This window comes from Brachyhypopomus gauderio, unplaced genomic scaffold, assembly GCF_052324685.1.
Source record: "Brachyhypopomus gauderio isolate BG-103 unplaced genomic scaffold, BGAUD_0.2 sc122, whole genome shotgun sequence".
Classification (NCBI taxonomy): domain Eukaryota; kingdom Metazoa; phylum Chordata; class Actinopteri; order Gymnotiformes; family Hypopomidae; genus Brachyhypopomus; species Brachyhypopomus gauderio.
This window is the reverse complement of record NW_027506943.1, coordinates 450940-476939: the sequence shown is the minus strand read 5'-3', so window position 1 is coordinate 476939 and position 26000 is coordinate 450940. Positions and strand designations below refer to the sequence as shown.

At 44.7% G+C, this 26000-nt stretch overlaps 2 protein-coding genes across 4 annotated transcripts; both read left to right on the top strand.

The window, feature by feature from the left end:
• Nucleotides 1-4167: 4167 nt before the first annotated feature.
• als2a (alsin Rho guanine nucleotide exchange factor ALS2 a) lies at nt 4168-18566 on the top strand. 3 transcript variants are annotated; one of them, XM_076993767.1, is made up of 34 exons: nt 4168-4540; nt 4811-4908; nt 5229-5377; nt 5611-6993; nt 7204-7348; nt 7435-7531; nt 7667-7744; nt 7842-8021; nt 8203-8374; nt 8631-8820; nt 8959-9024; nt 9111-9273; nt 9356-9487; nt 9636-9764; nt 9860-9883; nt 11065-11135; nt 11516-11582; nt 11732-11931; nt 12162-12227; nt 12328-12426; nt 12526-12693; nt 13187-13298; nt 13374-13451; nt 13552-13688; nt 13811-13975; nt 14155-14272; nt 14642-14799; nt 15099-15209; nt 15362-15538; nt 15628-15673; nt 15816-15877; nt 16002-16151; nt 16446-16542; nt 16699-18566. In XM_076993767.1, exons 2-34 carry the CDS (start codon nt 4889-4891, stop codon nt 16741-16743), a joined length of 5055 nt encoding a protein of 1684 aa, XP_076849882.1. In that variant the 5' UTR covers nt 4168-4540; nt 4811-4888; the 3' UTR covers nt 16744-18566. The 3 variants fall into 3 exon arrangements, with proteins under 3 accessions (XP_076849882.1, XP_076849883.1, XP_076849884.1); XM_076993769.1 differs by having other exon boundaries at nt 4169-4540; nt 4811-4905; XM_076993768.1 differs by lacking the exon at nt 9860-9883.
• Nucleotides 18567-21483: 2917 nt separating this feature from the next.
• Nucleotides 21484-25880, top strand: tmem237a (transmembrane protein 237a). The gene is given in 10 exon segments (XM_076993795.1): nt 21484-21550; nt 21715-22513; nt 22710-22795; nt 23797-23914; nt 23960-23993; nt 23996-24153; nt 24415-24449; nt 24452-24487; nt 24579-24660; nt 24955-25880. Coding segments are annotated over 9 exon segments (813 nt in total). The 5' UTR covers nt 21484-21550; nt 21715-22487; the 3' UTR covers nt 25193-25880.
• Nucleotides 25881-26000: the final 120 nt, after the last annotated feature.

Sequence of the window (26000 nt, the reverse complement as noted above, 5' to 3'; positions counted from 1 at the left end):
ATCACTCATCCGTCTGCTGTGGGAGCAGGATCGGTGCAGAGGTTCTGCCACCACGCCCCCGCCCCCACCCCCCCCCCTCCTTCCCGCACTCCCCCCACCCCATATCCCGCCTACACCCCCCCCCCCCCCCCCCCCCCCCCAGCGTCCCTGGGCGGATTTGCGAATGCAGCTGCTTCCTTCGTGTGCTGGATGATGGAAGTGAACAGGGGTCGGGGGGGGGGGGATTCTACACGTGATCCCCTCACGTTCCCTTCAGCAGCCCAGACAAAATGCGATCCGCTGATTCGCTCCTGGGCTCGCTGGGCTGGAATGATGCCTCCTAGGGGTGTTGCATCAGTGCACGTCTCAGTGCCTCGCACCCAAGAGCCTGGAACTTGGAATCAGAGGTGCATTGTGGTATATACACCATAATTCCATTACTGATATGCCTCATTTTTTATCCACGCTGCAAAACTCTCGCTGTGAAATCACTTTGTACACAAATATTATGAACTTTAGGACTTGAAATGTAGCAAAATCGTTGCAACGTAATAATGTCCCATTGTGTGTCATGTTTTTTTTCTACTGTGTACTATGTAACATGTTTTCAGCTGAATGTTTTGCTCCTTTTCAGCTGTATGTTGATGTTTTACCTAGACGACACCAGACAGCCTAGATGTGGGATCAAAGGCCGAGTCCAGTGACTTTAACAAGAGTAATAAACATTGAAAGATGGATGTGGAACTTTGTTCTTTCTGTCAAATCCACTTGCCAAAGCCATCATCCTTGTTCTGCAGCTCCTGTGAGTTGCATGAAAGAAATTTGTGTTTAATTTACCAGAACACAGAGAAGAAAGAGAGAGAGATCAACATGAATACGGTGGTGATTGAATCTGAAAAAAAGATTCATGACACCTTTGAATAATGCCAAGTGTAGTGTGTGAGAAAGTGTAAAATGTTTTGATAGTGTGTGTTCGTGCATCTGAACTCACCCCCTGCCTCCACCCACAGTCCGTCCCCCCGCAAGAAAGAGCAGTGACTCACCTGATTGCCCCCAGGGCTACTTGTTGCGGAGCTGAACGGTTCAGATAACGGTTCGCTCCACTCGTACGGGCTCTATGGACCAGACGGCCACGCCGAGAGACCAGGAGGAGGCAGACAACAGCGCTGTGACAGTCTGACATGCTCGTGCGGCGGCATGACACCAAACGACTTAATGGATCATATACAGCTCAGGAAGAGCTGTAGCATGCATGGCTGACGGCAGGAAATGGAGCTGTTCTTCACAAAGCCCCACTCCCAGACCTCTTGCATGGACACGTTTATGATGACATGAGGGACACGAAAAAGGAGCATCAGCGTTCCTGTAAAATTGCACAAGTGGCCCCTTTTTGCAAATACTGGGGGCCTCTGAAAGGTTTTCATTTATTTAACACAGGTTTGTTAAAAGACGAAGGAATTAGAAACACATGGAAATGGGTGTCGGGCATTCTTGTGATTCCTATGCAATGCTTGACTTATTAAATCAGTGCAGTATTAACCTATTTCCCCAACTCAGAGTCAAGAAGTGAGCGGCTACAGTGGCAGACCAAGGCCCCTGTCAGATTCAAGGTGTTTTCAAAGCCACAGTCAGAACAGACTAATTGGGCAGTCCTGGTCAAGGGACCACTGCACATGCAAAACTAGTTGCAGTTGGTGACCCCTAGAGCCTCTCTCTCTGCCATTCGTCCTCTCAGTCCATTCCGTGTTAACGTTTACGACCACACACGCTAAAATGCTGGATCAAAATCGACAGGGCAAAGCCCCAGTGTTTTATATAGAAAACATTAAATGCGAAAACAAGCCGAGATCACGAAGGCGAGGGCAGGGTGGCGGAGAGGAGGACGTTCGTGTGAGAGTTTGGCCTACGCCAGGAAACCCGCAGAGATGCCTTTCTACCTGCCAAGCCTCCACTGGCTCTCTTCTTTACTGCTGGTGGTTTCTCCTCCACAAACCCGAGACGTTTTACTGTTTTCTGCTCTGTGTTTCTCCCTGTTTACATCTTTACACTCCTGCCCAACAATTAAGTGAGTTTGGAATTTTCACGATGTGGTTGTCAGAAACCCATTTCGTGAAGACGACTGAATATTGACACTATACGGAATTACAATTCAATAATCATATTTACAAAAAACCCCAAAAGTAATTAGTTTTTCCTCTAACATGGAGCTGTTTAATTACCTTTGTGCTGAGTGTATGCTACAGGACAGAGAGAAATATTTTAAGCTATGAACCATTGTCACTACTAGTAAAATCTGACACTTGTAAGAGATTTCTTTGGAGCTGGTACGACCTCTAGTGGTCGATATGGTACATTACGTCTACTTCCTACGCCAGGATGCGAAACTGATATACCCTCATGAACAGAGGCTGCGATACTGTCTACGCGCTCCATTCACCGTACGTGAGAGATTACTATCTCTCCTTAATAGAGAATTTCTGCTGGAATATCATATTATAAATGTGAGACATGTGCGCATAAAAATCGTGCTCAGAAGAACTTTAAAGTATGCCCACAACGGTAGGATGTCAGCACATAAAATAGGAGGAAGTGAAAAGCCACTTCTTAAAAAGTTAATTAAACAAAAATAATAAACACATGCAGAGTTACACACGTATACGAGAGATTTATAAATTAAATGCTGAATCATGTGATCCTACTAGGCACTAACCTTCTAACGATTCTAACGATTAGTACGAGGCAGAGGTGGGACCAAGTCAGTGTTTTGCAAGTCTCAAGTAAGTCCAAGTCTTTATACCTCAAGTCCCGAGTCAAGTCTCAAGCAAAGACACTCAAGTCAAGTCAAGTCTCGAGTCAAGACAGGCAACAGTCAAGTCAAGTCCCAAGTCTGAAACTTGGAATTTCAAGTCCTTTCGAGTCTTTTTTTTTTTTACCAATGTTGCAGGTATATTTTAAATGTAAATAATAGACATTATCTTTTTAAAATCTGTATTCTCCTCAAATCTTGATAAAACATGTGCAACTGAAAACACGAAGTATAAAAAAAAAAAAAATTACACCTCTTTATTGCACAGTTCAATTTGTTAAACTTAGCTGCAAAAATATTCATACTTTAAACTACAATTTTCCAGAAATAAATATTATGTGAAAAAGTCATAAGTAGAACTCCATGTTCAAATAAAAAGTGCTGATATTTTCACAGTACAATACAAAGAACCATAACAGCATTTTCCCTCTCTTCTCTTATCTGGTTTCTTGGAGAACATGTGTGAGTGACACAAGACAAACAAATATAAGAACTGAACAATTAACAGGAATCTGCAACTTTAGACATTTCAGTAAACTATTCTGCATTGCATTTGCTGGCCAAAAGTCTGTATGTCATTTGTGCACGATGAATGATGTCCCCATAGCTGAAAACTCGCTCCACTTTTGTCAATATATTTTTTTCTCGACGTAGATGTCTTCAAATACACAATCCATGCTGAGATAGAACTGGATATTATGATGGTGACAGAGAGAGGCTCTCTTCCCCGAGTTCAGATACAGAACCAAGGGTTGCCAACTCTCACGCATTGAGCGTGAGACACACGCATTTGACCGTCTTCACACGCTCTCACGCCACACATCCGATTTCTCACGCCGGAAAAAAATCTAGTTTATTTACCTCTGATCCACATCTATGATTCAATGAGTTACTAGTTCGCTCTGGCACCAACCACTGGCGATCGATCGATCGCGATATAATACTTAATTTGTGTCCATTTTACACCCCGCCCGGTAAAAATTTACGTTCGCCAACCCCCCATTTGATTGGTTGTGCTGCAGCTCATGCACACACACACACGTACAGAGTGTGGAAAAGCAGAGGACTGGTCTGCGTCAGAAGGACGGAAATGAAATTAATGGGGCGCACTTTATAAATATTAATATGCGTTTTAAAATTTAGATTTGGGGTAAAAAAAATCAAGTCTTTGCAAGTAAACAGGTTCAAGTCCAATTCAAGTCCCAAGTTATTGGTGTAAAAGTCCAAGTCAAGTCTAAGTCTCTGAATATTTTTTCAAGTCAAGTCAAAAGTCTTAATATTAATGACTCGAGTCTGACTCGAGTCCAAGTCATGTGACTCGAGTCCCCACCTCTGGTACGAGGCTTTAGTAAACTTGCTCTCAGTCGGCAGTGTTACTGTCGATTTTGTTATTTAAGCTAAACTCATACCTACATCTTAACGTTATATGTTTATATTAACGTTTTTATTACGACTATAGTCAAGTCTAACTCCATGCTTTAGAGAAACACCGAGAGTTGTTCAATCACGTGAAGCTCTCTGAAGACGGAGCTGATGTATTTTGTCCCTCCACGCTTCCCATAGCAGGCTTGGTCTGTAAACAGGGCTGTGGACCCCCCCCCCCCCCCACCTCCACCTTCTCCACCTTCTCGGTTGGTGTTGACGGATGTCACAACACCACTGACAGCTGAAGTTCTTACTCACAGGAACTGGTGAAGTATGTCTTGATTTTGAAGCAAAAAAGGAATTTACGCCAAGGAGGAATTGTGAAAGTCTGTAAGTATCGAAAGACGACAACGGGTTTACTTTCTGTTCTTCAATAGAAGATTTAGTGAAAACTTCTCAGTTTGTGTGAATAACTCCTCCGACACACAGCTGCGCGCTGCCCCGAGTCTGTCTGCACTGCTGCATGTCGTATTCTCACTTTTACCCACCTGTTTTATTTTCGGGATGTGTGTATATGTATAGGAGTTGTGAGAGCCTGTGTGGTTTGTGTTATGTGCACTCACTACGCCAGTGTAATGTTGGGTTTCCAAACACTCCCAGGCCCGAGTAGGAGGAATGTAGACTGGGAGCTGTGGGAGCTGTGGGAGCTGCGAGGATGCCAGTGGAGCGGCCGTGTTGATGGAAGAACAGAAGAGGTAGTAGTATTTTGGTGGTTCTTGTGGTGTTGTGAAGGGCTGTACAGTTTACTTAAATCCTCTTCTGTCGTTGTTTTATAAAGTACTGAACTTAAGCCAAATCTCAATAAAATCCTAGATATGAATAATAAACAATTTATTGTTTTTTAAGTGAAAATGTAACTCGTCAGTTATAGTGGGTATAGATGTTTGCTTCTAACCCTAACCCTAACCTTTGAAATAGATGTTTGATACTATGGGCATTTTGATATTTGTATTAAAGGACGTTGTCTGTGATTAATCTGGAGATGACTTGAAATGTTCTTGCATGTATTTCTGTCTAGCTCTGAGGAGGAGAAAACCTCCGAAGAACGGGGAGCACTCTACAGGTGGCAGGGCTACTCCTGCACTGTTAGCCCAGAGAAGCTGCTTCTACCGAGGGCCGTGCATCACGCTGCCTTGGGCATCAATCATGGAGTTCTGCTGACAGAGGGTAGATGTCAGTCAGGTCAAAACAATAGCCTCTTTCTGTTACAGATAGTAACAGATCCAGTCATCTTTCCATACGAACACTGTTTCAAAACACTTATAAACCGTCTTCTGCAGTTAGCTAAGCATGCTCAGAGCTGCGGAGCTGTTAGGGTGGGAGGGTTGAATGAGGTGGGGATTCACTGATTGGTTGCTTTCTTTCACTGATCTGTTAAATATCTTTTTGTTTTTTGCAAGATGGACTTGTCTACAGCTTTGGGGACCTGTACTGGAGGCCTGGGATGAAACTCCAGGCCGTGAGCCCTGTTCTGGAGAACTCGCTGAGGGGCCAGCGTGTCTTAGGTGTGTCTGCAGGCAGCTTCCATTGCGCTGCAGTAACGGACGATGGTGTGGTCCACACATGGGGAGAGAATGTGGACGGCCAGTGTGGGCTCTCTGATTTGAGACTTGTCCCTAACCCTACCCCTGTGAGCATTGTGGATGAGGAAGCCGTCCCTCTCAAAAGGGTCTGGATCTTGGACGTTGCATGTGGGGCCCAGCACACCTTAGTCTTGTCGGGCAAGCACGAGGCGTGGTCTTGGGGTACGGGCTGCCAGCTAGGCCTGGTCACCAACATGTTCCCTGTGCGGAGAGCACAGAAAGTGGAACACCTGTCAGGCAGACACGTGCTGCAGATCGCCTGCGGTGGCTTTCACAGCCTGGCTTTGGTTCACTCGCTCGCTCCTCCTGAGTCCTCCCAGCAGTGCCTGGACACGTGTGACCAATGCAGGCAGCCTCTTTACACCGTAGTCGACAAGGATGACCACGTCATTATATCCGACAACCACTATTGCCCACTAGGGGTGGAGCTAACCGACGCAAAGGAGGATCAAAGGTCAAACCAGGGCTCTCCAGCTTTTAAGCCGAAAACGGAACTCTCAGGACCCGACCAGCAGGTCTTCGCCGGGCTCTTGGAAGATTTCGGTCCTGATCAGAAAGCCTTAGATGACAATATCTGCCCCAGTCGGAAAGCTTTAGATGGATCATACCAAGGTGACGCGGCCAAGGTGGAAACGTTCCATCAGGAACCAGTGTCCGTGTCCACGACTGACAGCTCGGCAGTGTTGCAGAAACGCCAGAAGAGAGCAAGAACCAAAAGCTCCCCTTACCCTGATGAACAGGCTCTTAAAGACTACCTCAAGAGGATGTCTGACCAGTCTCTCTCGGAGCACCTTGAGGCTATCTCCACCGAGGGTTCGCGGCCTCCGAGCCGCCAGACATCACTCAAGGACCGACGTAGAATGGAACAACCCGACAAAACCATGTTTCCAGCTTTAGCAGCACTTGCCATGAGAGATGCTACTGAAATGTCAGTTATTGCTCCAGTCACAACACAAAGTAGTGCGAACTCTGTTTTGAGCAGCCAGACTGGTCATGACGCACTACCAATCCAGATTTCTGAAGCTAAAAATGGTGCAAGTGGAGACAGCGATGGGGCTTGTGATGACGGCACAGCAGAAAATCACAGTTCAGAACGGAAGTCTCTAGAAGCCAATAAGAGTGCCAGCCTGAGTGACATCAGGCTCGAGGACACAGACCGCCTCAGCCGCACAAGATCTTTACCTGGCTTCCTCTCGCAGGGTATTTTAAAATTATTTTCTTCATGCTAATGAGTTCATGAATCACAAGTGGCTTTAATTAGGTCTTGAGGTCTCTGAGTTGATTTGTTAATTAGTCTACCCACAACCGTACCGTGAACGTGGGTTTTTTTGCGTTCAACAGCAGTTTGCAAATCCCTATCTGGATCTGTGTGTGTTTCTATCATAAAGACTCTATTGTTTACATGCCAAGGTGGCCTGAAGAATGTTGGAGCGGTCACCTCAGCGACCTCAGAAATCTCCCAAAAGGGGCATCTCCTCCCTTCTCTCTACACAGAGGTGTGGAGTTGGGGGAGGGGCCAGGAGGGTCAGCTGGGTCATGGAGACTCCTTGCCCAGGTTGAGCAGCTTCCCGTACATTTGAAATGACAGAGGACGTTGTAATGGTGGGTGGGTACGTAATCTCACCCCCTCCTCCTTCTCAGGTTGCAGCCCCTGTGCATTAAGAGCTTAAGCAACAAGGAAGTCATCAAGGTCGTTGCTGGATCAAATCACTCCCTTGCTTTGACAGCACAATGCCAGGTAGCTGTACAGTAAAGCTTCAAGTTGCTTTTTTGTCTTCAATATTCGGCTTTGAAACATTCACCATTTAACATATCATCCTGATGCTATCGAATATGCCATTATTGTTCAGCGCTTTCTCTTTTGCCACATCAGGTTTACTCTTGGGGTAGCAGTAAACTGGGTCAGCTGGGACACATGAACTCCCCATCAACTGTGCCTCATCTTGTGAAGGTACTAGGCCTCCATTTTCACCTCCATCTTCCGTAGTGGAAGTAGCAGTCATTTATGAGTGTAATGGTCCGGTGCATCGCTGTCCTGGCCCACGCAGGTGTCTGAAGGCATTCGCGTGTGGGACGTGGCGGCCGGGCAGACGCACACCCTGCTACTGGCTGACGGAGACTGTATCCAGCCCATACTGTACTACAGCGGCGAGCAGGTTCAGGAGGGGCGGGGTTCCCAAACCGGCACCTGTACCCAGACCCCTGCCCTGCTCCCCTTCTGCATGAATGTTAGTACGCTCTACAGATACCACTGTAGCTGCTGTTGCTAGAGGCTATGAGGATCTGAGTGTAATCACTATATTGTGTGTGTGTGTGTGTGTGTGTGTGTGTGTGTGTGTGTGTGTGTGTGTGTGTGTGTGTGTGTGTGTGTGCGCGTGGGTACATGTATGTGCCTTTGTGCATCTCCAGCTAGGCTACGTTAGCGGTGTGTTTGCAGGAGGACTAACCTGTTTGGCTCTAGCTGATCAGAACGTGACGGGCTTCACCGGCACTCTGCATGAGCTGGCGTCTGCAGAGAGGAAGTTCTACTGCACACTAAGCAGCGTGAAGAGCCAGATACTACGCCCCCTGCTGACTCGGGGTGTGTAGCAGTCCTCATAACTCTTTTGGTAAACTTGGCTTGGTCTGAAGGGGTGTGGTGTGACACAAATAGGAATGTCATAGCTGTGGCAATTAGAAATTGCACATTTATTACAGCTTTTATGAAATGTGAGTCTCAAGTCATGCAATAGCAAATTTATTACAAGTCATTACATGTGTGTTTCAGGAATATCTAACAACAGGTTAGTATTAACCTGATCTTCTTTTTGATGGCCCATCTCTCATTGTCTGTCTAGACAGTGTCGGCTCCTGTCTGGGCCAAAGCTCCATGCAGCTGTTCCAGACTGTGGCAGGATGTTTCAGTCGCCTGTGCCATCTAACGGGGCAGCACGCCACCTCTCTCACCAGCTTCCTCCAGAACAGCAGAGACGTCAAGAATCTTGCCATTTTGAAAAAGGCAGCCATTTTCATAGACACCTATAAGGAGTATGTCTGTCTGTTCGCTTTTTACCTGCAGCGCCACTATATAAAAAATGTACAGTACAAACAGCGGCACTACCGTTCCCCACGGCTGCCGTGTGCTTTTGATTTGAGCCAGTGTGTTGTTTTCTCCCCCATCTGCAGGTATAGTGGTCCTTTAGGGAACTTTCTTGTAATGGGTGGATTCCAGGCTCTTGTCAAGCCCTCACAGTAGGTGCCTTATTGTGCTGGTTCATCACTCGAGAGGTAACCCCAGAGGCCGTTTGCTAATACTAAAACGATTCATCTGTCTCCAGAGAATGCTTTGGGAAGAAGGTGGAGCTGGCACAGAAACTGCTGGAGCTGAAAGAGAAAAATGTCTTGCCCAGTGATTTGTTGCTCAGCCTGTTTTACATGCCACTGCAACACCTGCGTGACTATGCCAGGGTTCTCCTGAAGCTGAGTGCCTGCTTCCATGTGGTGAGTGCTGGAGTGGACCCTCAGGCCCCCGGGCGGGTCTTCCGGTGGCTGCTAATCTGGATTTTTTAACTTTTCCAATTAGTCCTCTGTGGAATATCAACGGATTCAAGATGGCTGCCTACAGTATGAGGTCTTGGCTCGTCTTGTGAGCAAGCAGAGGAAAGATGCGGAGGCCACACATTCTTTCTGGAAGAACTTTTCCGGAAAGAGCTTAGTGAGTGTGCTAACCTTCCCATGGTTTTGCATGTCTTGACGGTAATAGAATATGCCTCCTTCATATAGATAATCTTCGTGTGTTTGTGTGTGTGTGTATGTGTGTGTGTGTGTGTGTGTGTGTTTGTGTGTGTTCACTCATCTTACAGGAGGCCCTGCGGAAGCCATCTCGGCGGCTGCTGTGTGAGAGTGTCAATAAGGATTTGACCCTGCAGAATTCTGGAAGGTTCTCCGTGAACTCGTTCATTCTCTTCAACGATGCTCTTGTTCACGCACAGGTCAGCACACCTTCTGATGCTTTGAATTTCTTATCTATGTTGCTGTGAACGGTTTTGAAATTCAAATTCCTGTCGTGATTGTCTTTTTTACTCAGGGTACCATTTCATCTAAAAAGTTTGTAAGTATATTTTTGATGTGGCCTCAGCAGAATTGCTTTTGTTCCCTGTTTGTGCCTCAGGACTCTTATTTTGTTTTTCTTTGTGGTCCTTCACAAAACATTGCCCAAGTAACTGCGTGTTTGACTCTTTTCCTAGTGTGCTTGAAACAAATGATCTCCTAGGTTAACCCGGGATAGGCTTGACCACAGCTTACATCAGCATTACTGTAGCATGTTTAAATATTAAAATATTTTGACCACCTTTGAATGAATAAATTATTAACCTACCTCAATCAGAACTACTGATGAATGAATGAATGATTGAATTTCATGCTTTATAGTTTTATTACAATCATTCAATTAATTTTAACACAAAAATATGTAGGACCTTTGTCAGTTGGCGAGGAATTTGAATTTGCACATTGAAACTTTTAAAAACAACAGTTTAATCAATGCAAATCTCCTATAATTGCCTGACGTGTGAAGATAATTCCGCATCTGTCCAAGCCAAGCTCCCCCTTCCTAACCACAGCTGAAATGACTGTGGGGGTCTCTGCGGGCTTTTGTCTTACAATCGCTCTGATATCTTTTCCTCATAACTTAATATTGCTTGATTTGCGACCTATTACAGTTTTGCAATGCTGGTCGTGAGATTTCTGGGTTAGTTTGGGTTTATTGACATGAACATTATTCCCATTGCCTTTTAGCTGTCTCCAAAATGAAATCTATCGTTGATCAGTTCAGCGTTTCTCTTCCTCTTCTCTCTGGGTTATAACTGCGTGAGTCACGCAGTCACCCTTGTGCTTGAACTACCATTTTTTTTGCATTCTCCGTTACACTGGTGAGTGTTTCTGAGCTCTGTGATTTTGGCCTCTGTACTGCGTGGATGCCGCTCTCCCCAGGTCTTCACTGGCGCCTTTTTTTTTGGTAACTGTGTTAACGTCCAATTAGAAGATCTTTCTTTTGCTTTCTTTTGCAGTGATGCCAGAGTCTCACTTACTAAATCACTTGCTTGCGCTTCCCGTGTGCGGCAGGTGTTGTGTGTATTTTTGTCACATCTCATGATCCTGTCACCTACTCTGATGACGTCTAGGTAGACGTGGTTCAGTCCTGTTGTGTTCTGATGCATCAGAGGCAGGCGGACTGGTTGATATTCATGTGGGCAGATTGTGTATTGTGCATTTATCATTGTTGCTTTTCAGTTCTCCTCTCACTTCATCTACCCACTGGCCACACTATGGGTAGAGCCCATCTCAGATGAGAATGTTGGCTTGTAAGTTACTCACTCACTTTCATCTCCTACAGTAGTAGCTCAACGCATTTCTGAACGCTCATTCATTATACCAGGAATGGCCTCTGTTACCCGTGTTAAACATTAAACCTGGTACCAAATCTCTATAGATATGGCATTCCATGGAGGTTTTCAAGGGTGTGGAATGTCCCATAGTAGTATAGTAGTTAATCTCTCCATAGCACTGCTGTGTTGTTTGTACCCTGTTTTTGCAAACGCAGCTCATCTCATAACCCAGGGTTCAAGAAATAGCTGGTCTTTTGAATCAGTAGAATAAAAGGATGGTTACCCTGGGTGGTTTTATTGCCCTTAGACACAATAGAGAAGATTTTGATTCACTGACAAAACAAAAACATTTTCAGGTTAGGACTGAAGCTGACCACTCCTGAGGAGAGTTTCTCAGTTCTGGCGTGTTCCCCACTGGAAAAGGTACGCTCCATCTTCTCTGCTCATTTAACGTCTGTTCAGAATAGTTTTTCCTTGCTAACATGGTAGGCTGGTTTTCAGCATGACTCCAGCTCTGTCTGGCTGTGCTCCCTGTCTGTTTGGTCTTTCACTTTTTCTGTATCCCTGCTCAGGGGAGGTGGCTACGGGCCATTAACCAGGCTGTGGATGATGTCCTGGGGGTGGGTCAAAATGGGAGGGACCTTAGTCTGAGTGGCAGTCAGAGGGCGGAGCCTCCTATTTCCCGCACTGCTACTTATACGTTCGCTAAAGAGGGCAGACTCAAAGATGCCACTTACAGCGGCCGCTGGCTCTCTGGCAAACCTCATGGCAAGTGAGTGCATATGGGACCTTATTTCAATGGCAACTAGCCAATCAAATTAGACATAGATGACTGTTGGGGTTACTGTTGTTCCTTGACCAAGTGTGTCTGACAGGGTATCACAGCGGTATGACAGGTTTGTTTGTTTTGTCCATAAAATTGACCTGCTATGAATGTTGAACCAATGTTGAAAAGTCCACTTAAGAACTTTAGAGTATTGTTGTTCTTCTCCATCCCCATAGAGGGACCCTGAAGTGGTCTGATGGCAGAGTTTACTGTGGTACATTCAAGAATGGTTTGGAGGATGGGTCAGTACATAACTCACGCACAAACACCGCTCCGCTATTCTTCTGTTTGAAAATAGATGCTATTGTAATCATGATGTTACATTACATATTTTGTCTATAGGTTCGGGGACTACATGATGCCCAATAAGACCTTCAACAGGTTTGATCGTTACAAAGGCCACTGGAAGGAGGGGAAGATGCACGGCTTTGGGACGTACTGGTAAATACGACGGGGGGTTCGAGCTGTGCGACTGATGCCTGTGTGTAAACGCAGCCGCTACAGACTCCGCCCCCTGCATGGCCTGTGTTCTCCATGCAGGTACGCCACGGGGGAGGTGTACGAGGGGTCGTTCCAGGAGAACCAGCGCCACGGCCACGGCATGCTGAGCAGCGGACGCCTGGCCTCGCCCTCGTCCAGCAGCGTGTTCGTCGGACACTGGCTCAGCGACAAGAAGGCTGGCTATGGCATCTTCGACGACATCACCAAGTGATACATTCTATTAATCTCAAGCTATTTAAGTCACTTTGGAATTTGGGGCAGATAGAAGCATGTGGTGGCAACACTGGGCAGCAGAATGTACTTTTTTGGAACTTGTAGCACTTTTTCTGCTGAGTTTGAATTCGCTTTTAGAGTTTTTCTTTTATGTATGGCTTTTCCCTGACATGGCAGTTAAACTTTACGTTTACATATTCATAAACCTGGCTGATAGACTGACAGAGAAATTCTGAATACGTATTTGGATTCAGTGTACGAATATATAATGGGTGGGTTTTTGCATGAATCGTTGTTGATGAATATATCTGGTCATCATAAATATTATACAGAACTCGCCACGTGGTTGTTCTAATGGTTTTTCTATTTAAGCAAAATATCTGCTGTACATTAGAAATAAAGTTGGACACTTTTAATGCTTCAAACCCAGAAACCTTGTCCTTATCTTGCATCCTTTGCCTTGTGTGTCCGTGACCTTTAACCCCAGGGGGGAGAAGTACATGGGAATGTGGCTGGAGGACCAGCGGCAGGGCAGCGGGGTTGTGGTCACCCAGTTCGGCCTGTATTACGAGGGAGCTTTTGGTAACAACAAGATGATGGTGAGTGCACATTCCCCATAACACTTGCCCACATGGCATGGGGCGGTTTGGAGCTGAGTCCTCGTGTCGCCCCAGGGTCCGGGGCTCCTGCTGTGTGACGACGACACCGCCTTTGAGGGAGAGTTTTCAGAGGACTGGGTGCTGAACGGGAAGGTAATGCTGGAACAGTTGAGTTTGGCTGTGCAGGAAGAGCGTGTGCAGCACAAAACCGAAGGTCTGACCTGTATGTCGGCTCGTGCGGTGATGTGCGCAGGGTGTCCTGACCATACCTAATGGAGACTTGTTTGAAGGCGTCTTTGTGGGCGAATGGGGCACTGAGCTGAAGGTGGCAGGCACTTTTCTAAAGTCCCTTTATGAGACTGAGACTGAGCAGAAGGATCGTAAGACCTTGTGAGTACGCTGCCGACATTGAAGCCTGCTTTAAATCCTTTCCGGTGTTTGTTTAGGCAGCGTATGTGTGTGTTGTGTTCTCCATGTGCGGGTTCTGTGTCTTTATACATGTATACATGTAGACAAGTTGGTTGTTACGCGGTGCCGGCGGAGCAGAAATGGAAGGCTGTTTTCGAGGAGTGCTGGAGGCGTCTGGGCTGTGAATCTCCAGGACGTGGAGAGAACGACAGAGCCTGGGAGAACATCGCAGTCATTCTCACAAACAGGCACAGACAGCAGATAGACAGGTTCGTACATTCTCACAAACAGGCACAGACAGCAGATAGACAGGTTCGTACATTCTCACAAACAGGCACAGACAGCAGATAGACAGGTTCGTACACGCTCGGTTCAGAATACAACGACCACCTGAGCTTCTGCAGAGGGTGTGTTGTCTCTCATACGGTGCTCTGAAATGTTTGTACAGTCCACAGACTCTGAGTCGCTCCCAGCGTAAGATGCTGGAGAGCTTGGAGGTGATCCCCCAGCACAGCGGACCTGTCACTGCAGATGATTATGACATCATCCGCCGCTACCTCATCAAGGTGAGGTCATGACACAAGCTCAACTCCCTAATCCTGAAACTACTAACGAAGGTGTGGGATTTTTAAATCATTTGCACAAATGATAAAGTGCTTTAGCCATGCCTTCTTAAACGTTCCAAAAGAAATCTACACACAGTACACCCAGTACATGTCAAACACAGTACATCTCCGTTACATTTACTTAAAAATTGGAACTCATTTCTGACTATAGGACCATTTTAAAGACCAGCATTTCAGATTAAAACGAACTCTTCAAAGCCGTAATATAAACAGCCCCAAATGGATTAATTGTGTCCTCGTCTGTTATGGACAGTGTCCCAAATGCATGCACGTCCTCCGTGTCTCCCACATGCCCTGACCTCTTCGCAGGCATGCGACACCCCGCTGCACCCTCTGGGTTGGCTGCTGGAGACCCTGGTCACCGTGTACAGGATGACCTATGTGGGCGTCGGCTCAAACAGGAGACTTTTACGGCAGGCGGTGGAGGAGATACAGTCTTACCTGAGCCGCATATTCCAGCTGGTCAGGTAACCGCTCGTGTGCTTTAGAGGACCTTACTGTTAAAAAGTGGTTCACTATCTGCTAGAATTAAATTTGTGCAGTTGATTTGCAAACTTCAGATGAAGCCTGACCCTAGACTGAAATGGCTTTTCTAATTGAATACAACCCCTTCCCTCTTTAACTGTGACACTTCCTCCAAAAGAGGGATATATTATTCATGTTTGTTTAGTTTGTTTAGCAGCGTTACCCTCTGTATCAGTAAAGTCTTTTTGCTTCTTGGCAACACTGATAAGAGCACAGTTTAAACTCTTGTGGTTCTGGCCAGGTTCCTGTTTCCTGCTCTGCCTGAAGAGGGGGGTTTCATTCCCGAGTCCTCGGAGAGGGCGGGCAGCGTTTCACTGACTCACAGCAGCCAGAGCGACAGCTCCAAGGAAGGGTAAGACCTCCGCTGCTCAGGGCCTGCGCACAGCCGGAGCCGTTCTGATGGCTGGGGCGGGATGTGGTGTAAGTGTGTTTATATGTGTCGTGTGTGTGTGTGTGTGTGTGTGTGTGTGTGTGTGTGTGTGTGTGTGTGTGTGTGTGTTGCAGTGTGATCGTGAGTAGCCCCAGTCTGCTGCTGCCCATTCTGTTGCCACGCCTGTACCCTCCGCTCTTCACCTTGTACACGCTGGAGCGTGAGAGGGAGGAGGAGCTGTACTGGGACTGCGTGCTCCGCCTCAACAGGCAGCCTGACCAATCCCTGCTCACCTTCCTGGGAGTGCCTCAGTGAGCCACTAATCAAACACCAACACCGCCCCACACAGTACCTGCATTTAAAGTTCATAACCAGAACTGGGTTCCTTTTCCATTTTCAGAAAATTCTGGCCAGTCTCGATATCGATTCTTGGAGAGATAAAAGAGGTGAGGATGTGGGTTTATATATCAGCACCAGCGTAAGCAGAGATTGGCCAGATCAGCACAGCATGTTTAATGGTTGAACTATTCACGTGTGTGTTTTGCCTAGATGAAACATGTTTTGAAGGATCGTTTTCTAAATCGACAGGTGCTGCCTAACACTAAGGACACGTGCTTTGCTACTGCTGTGGAGACACTGCAGCAGATTAGGTGAAAGGAGACATTTGGCGTGCACTTGTCAAAATGGGGGAAGTTTTCAGCGTGGAGCACTTTTTTGCAGGTTCCTGTTGTCACTGGGTCTCTTATACAGTTCCCTGTTCCCTTTTTTCTGCAGCACGGCCTTCACTCCTGCTGATAAGCTTCAGGTGATCCAGCTGACCTTCGAGGACATCACACAGGACGTGCAGGCAATGTTGGGCCAGGACTTCCTGTGGAGCATGGATGACCTTTTCCCAATATTCCTCTACATAGTTCTTCGCGCACGGTAAGCACCACATATCGGACAGCATCACGATCTACTAACTTCTGCGTTTATGTCTACCAAACAGCACAGAAGAGCCATATCTTTGGAGTGCTGTGGTTGTAGAGACCTTTCCTTTTGATACACGAGTGTTAAGAGTCTTAACATAAGTCCTAACATAAGCCAACATCATAATTTACATGATGAATAACAATGTTTTCAGTGTGCATGTTCTCTGCCTGTTATGTGTGTGTGTGTGTGTGTGTGTGTGTGTGTGTGTGTGTGTGTGTGTGTGTGTGTGTGTGTGTGTGTGTGTAGGATCAGAAACCTGGGCTCTGAGGTGAGCCTGATCGAGGACTTGATGGAGCCCGCTTTGCAGCATGGCGAGCTGGGTCTCATGTTCACTACTCTAAAAGTACGCTGGTATCCCGACCTTTAACCCCTATGTTCCTCATACCGCCATGTCACGATTATTTTTTTCCCCTGATTTTACATGTCTCGTTATCTTGGTTGAGGAGTGTGTGTTTGAAGGAGAACTCTGACACTGATGTTTGATCTTCTGTCGCATCAGGCCTGCTACTACCAGATCCAGCATGAGAAGACCACGTGCTTCTAGAAGCAAACGGACTTGTCTGTTCTCTCCAGTCCTTGGTGTTTGTGCTCGGACAGAGTTTTGGGTGCAGTAGACTTTTGCAGCAAGATAATAACAGGAGGAAATTATCATGGACACTCTGTGGCAGGAGTCTGATTAGTAAGAGTCCATAAAGCAGGGGCAGGAGTCTGATTAGTAAGAGTCCATAAAGCAGGGGCAGGAGTCTGATTAGTAAGAGTCCATAAAGCAGGGGCAGGAGTCTGATTAGTAAGAGTCCATAAAGCAGGGGCAGGAGTCTGATTAGTAAGAGTCCATCACGCAGGGGCAGGAGTCTGATTAGTAAGAGTCCATAAAGCAGGGGCAGGAGTCTGATTAGTAAGAGTCCATAAAGCAGGGGCAGGAGTCTGATTAATAAGAGTCCATAAAGCAGGGGCAGGAGTCTGATTAGTAAGAGTCCATAAAGCAGGGGCAGGAGTCTGATTAGTAAGAGTTCATGTATGAGGGAAAAAAAATCATCATGAGATGATTTCATTAGCTGCTCTTTTATATACAGCACACATTTTACCATGGTCTACTTTTCAAGAAAGAAGTTCTTTTTTTCTACATGATTGAAAGGGGAACCTTATTATTTCCACTGAGTCAGATGTTTGTTTTCATTCTTTGGTTAGTGATCCTGTTATGATGCTGATATGAATCTTTCTTAGTGGTTTTATCAGATGTCTTTAACTTGTTTTAACTTGCAGTCACACTTTCCTCTGGTGTCCACGCTGTTATTTTTTAATACATTACATGTCCATAGTGACTGCCCTGCTATTTAAGCAAGCATTTAGCTGAAGTAAATATGAGATAATTGGTGGCATAAAATTATATTCAATATGTTTGATTAATCTGGTTTTGAGAGGGAATTTATCAGAAAAAAATGCACCTTCTGTGGTACCAATACACTGGAAAATAATGTAATGTATTGAGAATTTTTAATTGGCCAAATTTATATAACAGTGCTGTACTACACTATGAGTAACATAAATATTGAGATATTTAAGTTGAATTTAGGTGAACATCATATTTTGGTTAAGCTATTTGCAAGCAAACACTGAAAATATGATCAACAAGCTGATACACTTTATTATTGTATTCTTATATACTACTGACAGATGCAAATATACAGTAAATGTATATATTTACAATAACCAAGACCAAGAAAATAATCTTTATAAAAACCTCATTAGGAGTAGCTGATTAATTAGTTCTGTGTATATGCGTATCTCTTGTTGGATTTGTGTGTTCTATGAATTTGTACAGACTGACTCCGTTTCCCAGTATTGTTAAAATGTGTCCTAAACAAAACTGAAACTGTTAATTGTTTGAGATTTCAAGTGCATTGTTTGTTGCACAAAATAAAACAAAAAAAAAGAATCTGAAAACCAGGTAATGAGTGTAGAAATAATGAAACGCTGTAATTGCACACTCAAGACCTGCAGTAAAACATCACCTACCTGAATCATACTGTTAGCAATGCTGCAGAAAATGTCATGATGTCATGGACTGACTTTTATTGGTGCTGAAACCCTCTCAATGGCGCATCTGGTCATCTCATAGCTCGGTTCTCCACTCCCCTCACAGTACGGTCATGCAGATGCTTGATAACGGGAAGACAGAACATGGCATGCTCCTGCCGCTCCTGTAGGGCATTGTGGGCCGCGTCCACACAGAACATGCGGTTATATACAGACCGCTGCCGGATAAGAGACGGCCTGTTTATGGTGTTCATTATTCTAAGAAGCGTTACTGTAACATGACAAATCTGTTTTTGGTAAACTTACAAATAAATATTGGTAACAATTTTAGTATCACTGACCAATTTTTTGTTGACATGTTGCTTTTCATCTATTGTAGTACAGCTTGTGTTAATGGTCTTTAATTACTTCCGATTTTCCTCTCATCTTTTATAAATGTTTAAAAATTACAAAGAGACAGAGGGGAAAGTTCTTTAAATTGAGTGCAGGCTGAAAACCTTGTTCATCTGTGTGAAAGGGAATTTATTGGACTGCTTTTTTGTTATTGTTTGTTTTTGCTGTCTGCATCTATTTTCTTTTTCAAAATTCTTTTACATTATTTACTTTTTAAAACTCTTATACTAACCCTAACTCTTGCTTTATCAGTTCTAAACTGTAAAGTATATGTGAATTATTCAGTGACTGATACTAAAACTATTGTAGCTACAAGAGTGAGGAACAAGAGTCTGTGTGCGTGTATGTAGCAGGTTGTGTGGTATGAATACTCACAGGAAATGGGCCTCTCCCTCCCAGGATTAAGTAGGATAGGAAGGATTGTGTGTTGTACATGATTGGTCGTCAGGAAGTTTGATAACGGAGGGAAGCAGTTCTGTTAGGATATTGATCATATCATAACACTGTACAAACAGTTTTATGAAATTTATATCCACTGTCAAAATTCTTCTGAGGATTATTAGATGCATGATGATGTTGCAGAAAACAGAACTGAACTGGATTATTGGATTATTAAATTGCATTTTTATTGGTTTTAATATTCTACATGTACTATGTCTGTGTTCATCTTTAAAAAATTATTGTTACCTGATAATGTATTTGGTAATTTTTATGGCATTATGGTAATTTTAAACACTTTACCTGGACACCTGCACCACAGATGGGACTCACCTTCCAAGCTTATGCCAATCACTGTAACTTCCCTCTGAAGATTTCAACAATAGGGCCAAACTTTACTGGTTTCTATGCACAAGTCACTTTTTTAACATGTATATGAATATGTATTTTCTCTGAATAATCTCTCACAGGTGTATATCCTAGTGCACATGCTCACTGTGCTTTAGGACCTTCTCAGGAGATTAGAAGCCTCTTGCAGAGACTTGCTGAAGTTCTCAGTAGAATTGCAGACATTTGACTTGACATCAACTGTTTGGTCTAATAGTAATGTTATTTCAACAACTCAGACTCTCATTCTGAAGTTTAGTGGTTTGTATATCTGTATTTATATATACCGTATCCTTGTATATGTATATCTATGTTCTTTTTTTTTTGCATTTTCATTGTAGATTTCTGCGAGGTAAACGCTGAATGCCAGCATGCTGTGGCTTCCTTGTTCTGCCCACTGTCTCTGCTGTCGGCTACGAGTCTGCAGCTGTGCTGTAGTGGGCTAGCGTGCAACACCTCCCCAACCAGCTGCTTAAGGAGGAGGCCGTGAGAGTGCTCTTCCTCGTGAGGAGCACGGCGTGTCGAATGAGGAAGAGCATGCTATTGGAGCTGCCGCACACGCTTGATAAGGGTAGAGTCTTGCTTAAGTATCCCTGTAACACCCAGTTAGGCCCTGCTTAAATATCACTGTAATACCTGTTGTGTAAATGCAGGGCGCAGTGTTGCAGAGTTCATTCTGTAGAGTCTGAGTCATTTGAATTGCTTTCGACTCCTTTTACAGTTTCTGTCTGCCAAGAGTAACTGGTACGATAGCTGTAATGATTCTGGCAGACATAGGGAGGCGTGGCCAAGCAAAACACGCAGATTTACTGAACTAACGCACGATGAGCGCAGCAGGCAGGAGGACGTAAGGTCAGTAAGGTCACGGTCAAAACGGGCAACCAGGATCAGTCGGGGCTCACAAAAAGGCAAAATCCAAAATAGTCCCGGATCCGGGCAGGAGATAAAGACGTGAAAAGAGATACGGGTTGGAAACTTGGCAGATGCACTCGAGACTTCACACTGGGGTGTTTGTGAACACAGCATTTAAGGAGGCTGGGACAATGAGGGAGAGGTGTGTGATAGCAGGGCGTGGCCAGAAGTTAGTAGACGGGTGAGTCAGATCAGCGGTGTGTACAGCAGGATGTGGTAGAGGTGTGGCGTTATCACATATCATATGACCAAATTAACAAAACAATAAACATTTAGAGGCCCAGGGTTTTTTTTGTGATTCCTCGAGAGCTCTGCTTGTGAACATTAACAGGACAACATGGCCTTGTGTACTGTCCTGAGGATCTCTGCCTGTTGCTCTAGAATCCCGGCTCCTGTCTAACCTTGCTCTAGGTATCAAAAGCTTCACCATAAAGGGTGTCTGCAGAACACGTTCAACATGCTTTTCACTTTCATATAAAATGTGGTAATTGATCTTAATCATCCATTTGTGACCGCATAAGAGCATTGGAGGGGGCATGGCCAGTCACTGGAACAGCCTGATTCACCATCACGTGGTACTGGTAAGGCAGGCCAGTGCCTCCTGGGGGTCACAGGGCCTGAAAAGTTGGGGAAAAAACTGTAACTGAAAGAAGAAATTGAGAGAATGTGGATGGTTCCTTATGGTGACAGGCACTTAGAGGTGATAGATGTTCACATGTTTTGACTCCATTAAAGATGTGCTGAACATCAGACCTCATGTTAGTGTGATGATCACATATGTGGTCTATAATAGCTCAATATGGACTTAATGACATTGTGGTCTTGTTTTCTGTAGTGCGTTCATGCACTAACCTAGAGCTCTTTCATCCATATGAAACCTCCATGCCGTCAATGTCAGGAATGAAGGAAGAGAGATGAGAATGAAACTGCAGGTGTAAAACCAAACAAAGGCTTAATCACAATAGATAGAAGCAAACAGACACAACCAGGGAGACCGAAGGGTTAAAATGACAGGAAAACCACTGCACAATCAGGCCTTCTACAGTAAGGGGGAAAATAAGGAAGGAGTTTACAGTTAGGGGAATCAGAAGTGGGCGTGGTCTCGATAGAGGAACGCTTTGAATTGGAATCTGATTTAGCGGACGAAGATGTGAACGTATGAGGTCAACAAGAAGACATGCCAGGTTTATGACTTCAACACACCTTTCAAAAATAATTATTCGTTATTGATTTTCTTTCCTGCAATGTATCCAGTGACTTTACAGGGACTTTACAGGGACCATGTTTTGTTGGTTGTGTGTCCCTGTGTTGATCAACTGTATTACTCTCTTATTCTGCTCTGACCCAGAAGGAAGACTTTGGGATTGGAGAGGCAGGCAGGAACATGGAGGCTCAGCATGGTCGATTCTTCAAGCCCTGCTAGGCTGAACGCCCCCCCCTTGCAGGCCAATTGGACCGTTCCTGCATGGCCTCTGATCACGCACACCTCTGCCTCCCTAATTCCCTCCTTGGCAGATGCATGCAGGATTAGAAGGCATCAGAGAAGTGTTCCTCCACCCTCACAAACACACACACACACACACACACACACACACACACACACATTGACACCATCCCCAGCACCACAACTCCAGCCTAAAACACAATGGGAAGAAAAGCAGTAAGTCAATGTCACTTAGTGAGTTTTGTGCTTTGCTGTGTGGTTAAGATGAGAGCTTCAGTCGCTGGCTACATGTACTAATGCAGGTGGAGTGCCTACCAAACTGGGAATATTGACTTGGTATTTGGATTTATTACTAATCCTGTTTTTAATTAGACACGCACAAACCTCAATACATAAGTAATAGCTATAGAAAGCTTGTATAGACTGTATAGAAATTGTATAGAAATTCAGAAAACTTGTCTAAGGGGTCTAATCTCCTTTTGGCAAGCAAGAGTGCTGCTCAGAGGCACAATCAAGTGAGGTGCTGGATTATGACCTCATCAGTGCCCATGGGAACTGTGGGAAATGGCAGGAACCCAGTAATATGATTTAGGATCAGTACTGCTGTAGGACGGTTGTCTTCTTCATTATCATCTTATTGGGCTGCTGTTTCTGTACACCAGCACAGAGTTTCGTCCATGGACGTTCGTGCGTCCATGCCAAGGTCAGTGTCCTTGCTGCAACAAATGTTTGCATGAACTAGTGAAATAAAGTGTTTTAAGGCTAGCATGCAAGACCTGATTTTAGCAACAGCCTCACACCCTGTATTCTCTTAATACAAAGCAATCTTTTTCCGCTTTTTCACCTGCATTACTTGATTAGGTTATTTTGTTTTTCATTTCTTCCACTCGTTGTTTTAGTATCTGGGAGGTGGGGGCTGCTAATGGAGATGGAGAAGAACAGCAAACAGATGGAGGGCAAGTCGTTAGAAGAAACAGGAAGAAGAACTAAGTCGAAAGGTCATACTTCCCTCTGGAGAACTGAAACTGAATCCTAAAGCCTGACAAATTATTATTTTTTTAATCAGTGAGTGAAAAAAACGGTAGTTGAGCAGAATGTATTTATTTATTTCTCTCCTGCTCCGTAAAAAGCCTAAGGTGATGTAGAATCGATATCTGACGAATTGGGCGTGGAGGAAGACAACTCCATCACTGAAGCACGCTCTGATACCACTCATTGGATCTCTACCCCTCTCAGTCAGAGCCAGCCTCTCTGCAAGGTGTTTGCTGAGAGAAATCATGAGTGCTGCATCCACCTGATAAAATCTTTTAAATCTGATGGTGGTTTTTTCTCTTCCTACAATGTTTTAAAGTAAAAATAGGCACAATTTATATGCTGTGCCTTTAGTTTTTCTGTTCTTGTGTAATGGCCCTTTCTAGTCCATTGACCACCAGGGGGAGATACAGAGCCTCTTCTTATTCATTAGGGATCATCAACTGCACTTTCACAGTGCCATGTGCACAGTCTTGGTTTTCCGAATGCTGGTACAGGTCTTGCTTGTATCGGAAAATGTCCTAGTTTATTCCTCTTCTTCTCCAGATCAAGTCTCTTGAGCTTGTCTTATGGGGTTGTTCTGGTCTTCCTCCAATTTTCAAGAACTTTTGGAGTTTCACAAAAATTGATCTCTGTGTGATCTACTTTCGCCTCTCATTCACTTAGTTAACCAGCATTTGTATCCATTAGTCCATTAGTTAGTTAGTCTGAAATGGTGCATAATACATTTGCATTTCAGTCTGTTGCAATAGCCCAGCAACATTTGCCCTGCCTTTCTTAGTCCTTTCTTATCACTAATCTCCTGGCCCGTGGGTCCGTGAGTCACATGCGTGTCTGGGTGCAGTTTAGCTTCTCCCTTTTATAGAGTGTTTAATGCTTCTGCTACCTACAACAAAATTGAAAACACTGCTTTGTTTATGTAAATATATCGGAGAACATGTTTTCTGCATATAGGATGCTTTCAGGCCTCAGATCAGTTGGGCCAGGGCCGTGAGTGCCTGGAGGACGCCATGAAGATGAGGTCCATGTGGAACACAGGGGATGTTGCCATGAGTGTTCAAAATGGCTTCAGGTAAGAGGAGGCGCATAAGTTCATAACGTTTTTTGCCTCCGGTAGGATCACTGGGCTCTTCACTCGTGGCTTTCTGGCCATTTTATTTCTGTATGGAATATCATAGTTGTTTATGTACTGTCTGGGGAACAAATGACCACACTGCCCAACCTACTATGGCAGTACAACGGGTTAGCTTACCCCGCCCTGTCTCTGATAGACCTACTGCTGACTATAAGCACTGTGTCTGCTGTTGACAAGTATGTGTGGCCATTACATCTAAACATTATCACCACCACACTGTCACTTTCCACAGCAGTTTGGTTAATTTAGCATTTAGCAAGTGTTCCACTGAGACTTCAAACTTACAAAGCTCTGACTGCTACCAACTTACCGACTAGCCATCAGAGAGTTGCTAATCTGAATGACACTGGAAAACATTTATAAGGTAGACATAGTTAAACAATGCATGAATGCAAGCATGAAGTGAACCACTCTGTCCTCCTCACTTGTCTCTGCAGGGTAAACCTAGCCAGGGCCTCTCTGGCACTCAGAGGCTCCTAATGCTAGACCCAATATCCCTTGTTTCATTCTGTCAAAATGACTAGCAAACCTACAGTAATGCCAATAAGAGATGAGCTTGGTGGTCTTTCAAGTGTGATTCTATGATCCTCTGTGTTTCCAGTACACTTCGCAGTTCTCATTTTCTCTCAGTAAATGATCAGTGACCATATCAGCCTGTGCCCTACAGCCACTGGGATACTCTGGTGAGTACATCATTGCAGTAATAAATCAGTAAGCCATAGTGAAGTAGGCACCTTCTGACAATCTGGACCCCACAGCCAGTGAGACACTCTGGTAACCACATCATGGCAATCATCCTTCAGTAAGGTATATCACTTCAGTCATCTCATGATTTTATCTGTTTAAACCTCATCATTAAAGCTGACTCAGGAGTGATAGTGAATGTCACAGCACACAGCAGTGTAAGCAAGAAAGTAGGAACATTTGGAAGAAGACTCATCAAGGTAACAGTGGTGTGCTTGCTGGTTTAATTGCAGGCCTCCTGGCTCAGAACTCCAGATCCTGCAACCCTGGATTGTAGTAAATCTGGTTGTACTTTTACTGGATGGACTGGCCTGGATCTTCATCTCCATCAGACCAAATATGGACTACACAGAGAGTTGTGTGTGTGTGTGTGTGTGTGTGTGTCTGTGTGTGTGTGTGTGTGTGTGTGTGTGTGTGTGTGTGTGTGTGTGTGTGTGTGTGTGTGACCATTTTGTAGTACCAATTCCATAGTTAATGGAATGGCAATGGAAGTGATGAGACATGATGAGAAATCAGACATCCCAGCCTGAAAGTCAAGGAATTAAAAGTAAGACAGGATCACTAGGGGGATCAGTTCTGAGCTAACTAAAGATGAATTCCATTCAGAAATCGCGTCTGGGTGTGCGCATGCGCACATGACCATACATTGAAAAACAACAGCCATATGTGGCTTTCTAATGACACCCTGTGAATGATCATGGAATTACAACACAAGCAAGGAGCGCAATAGAATGACATACTTTTCCTGTGCCTTTTCTTTGGAAATGGCTTTTTAAAAATAATTGAAATCTCTCTTGTTGGAGTAATTGTTTGATTTGCTGGTTCCATCTGATACAGATTCACTCTGGATGCTCATACCTCTCGCAGTTTTGGATGCTTCATAATTACATGTAAACGTGGTTTTAAAGTCGTTCGAATAAACGTATTTTTGTGATTAATAAAATAAAAAACATTAAAAGACATGTATATATATAATATTTGCCTTTTCATCTTTTTCCAGTGCACAGACTCATGTGCACAAATTATCACGCCAAACAATGGTAAAAGACATCCGTGAGCGCGAGGAGCGTACCACCAGGCTGCAGTCATCAGAAGAGTTGATATTTCTGTTGCTGCTGCTCGTGAAGAAGACCTTGAAAACGTGCGATCAGGAAATATGGGAGGAAAAGGTACCCAACATACCAGTCAGCTGCATATGCACACCACAAACTAGTTAGCTTTGATCCAGAAATGTTGGATAAGCTTCATGAACTATCCTTTTTACTTAAAAATAATACCT

Excerpts from the sequence above, each read along its gene's own strand:
- als2a (XM_076993767.1), top strand. The coding sequence starts at position 4,889 with ATGGAAGAACAGAAGAGGTA. Across the intron at positions 8,821-8,958 it reads TTCATAGACACCTATAAGGA|GTATAGTGGTCCTTTAGGGA; the intron begins GTATGTCTGTCT and ends CCCCATCTGCAG. Across the intron at positions 14,800-15,098 it reads CGCATATTCCAGCTGGTCAG|GTTCCTGTTTCCTGCTCTGC; the intron begins GTAACCGCTCGT and ends GGTTCTGGCCAG.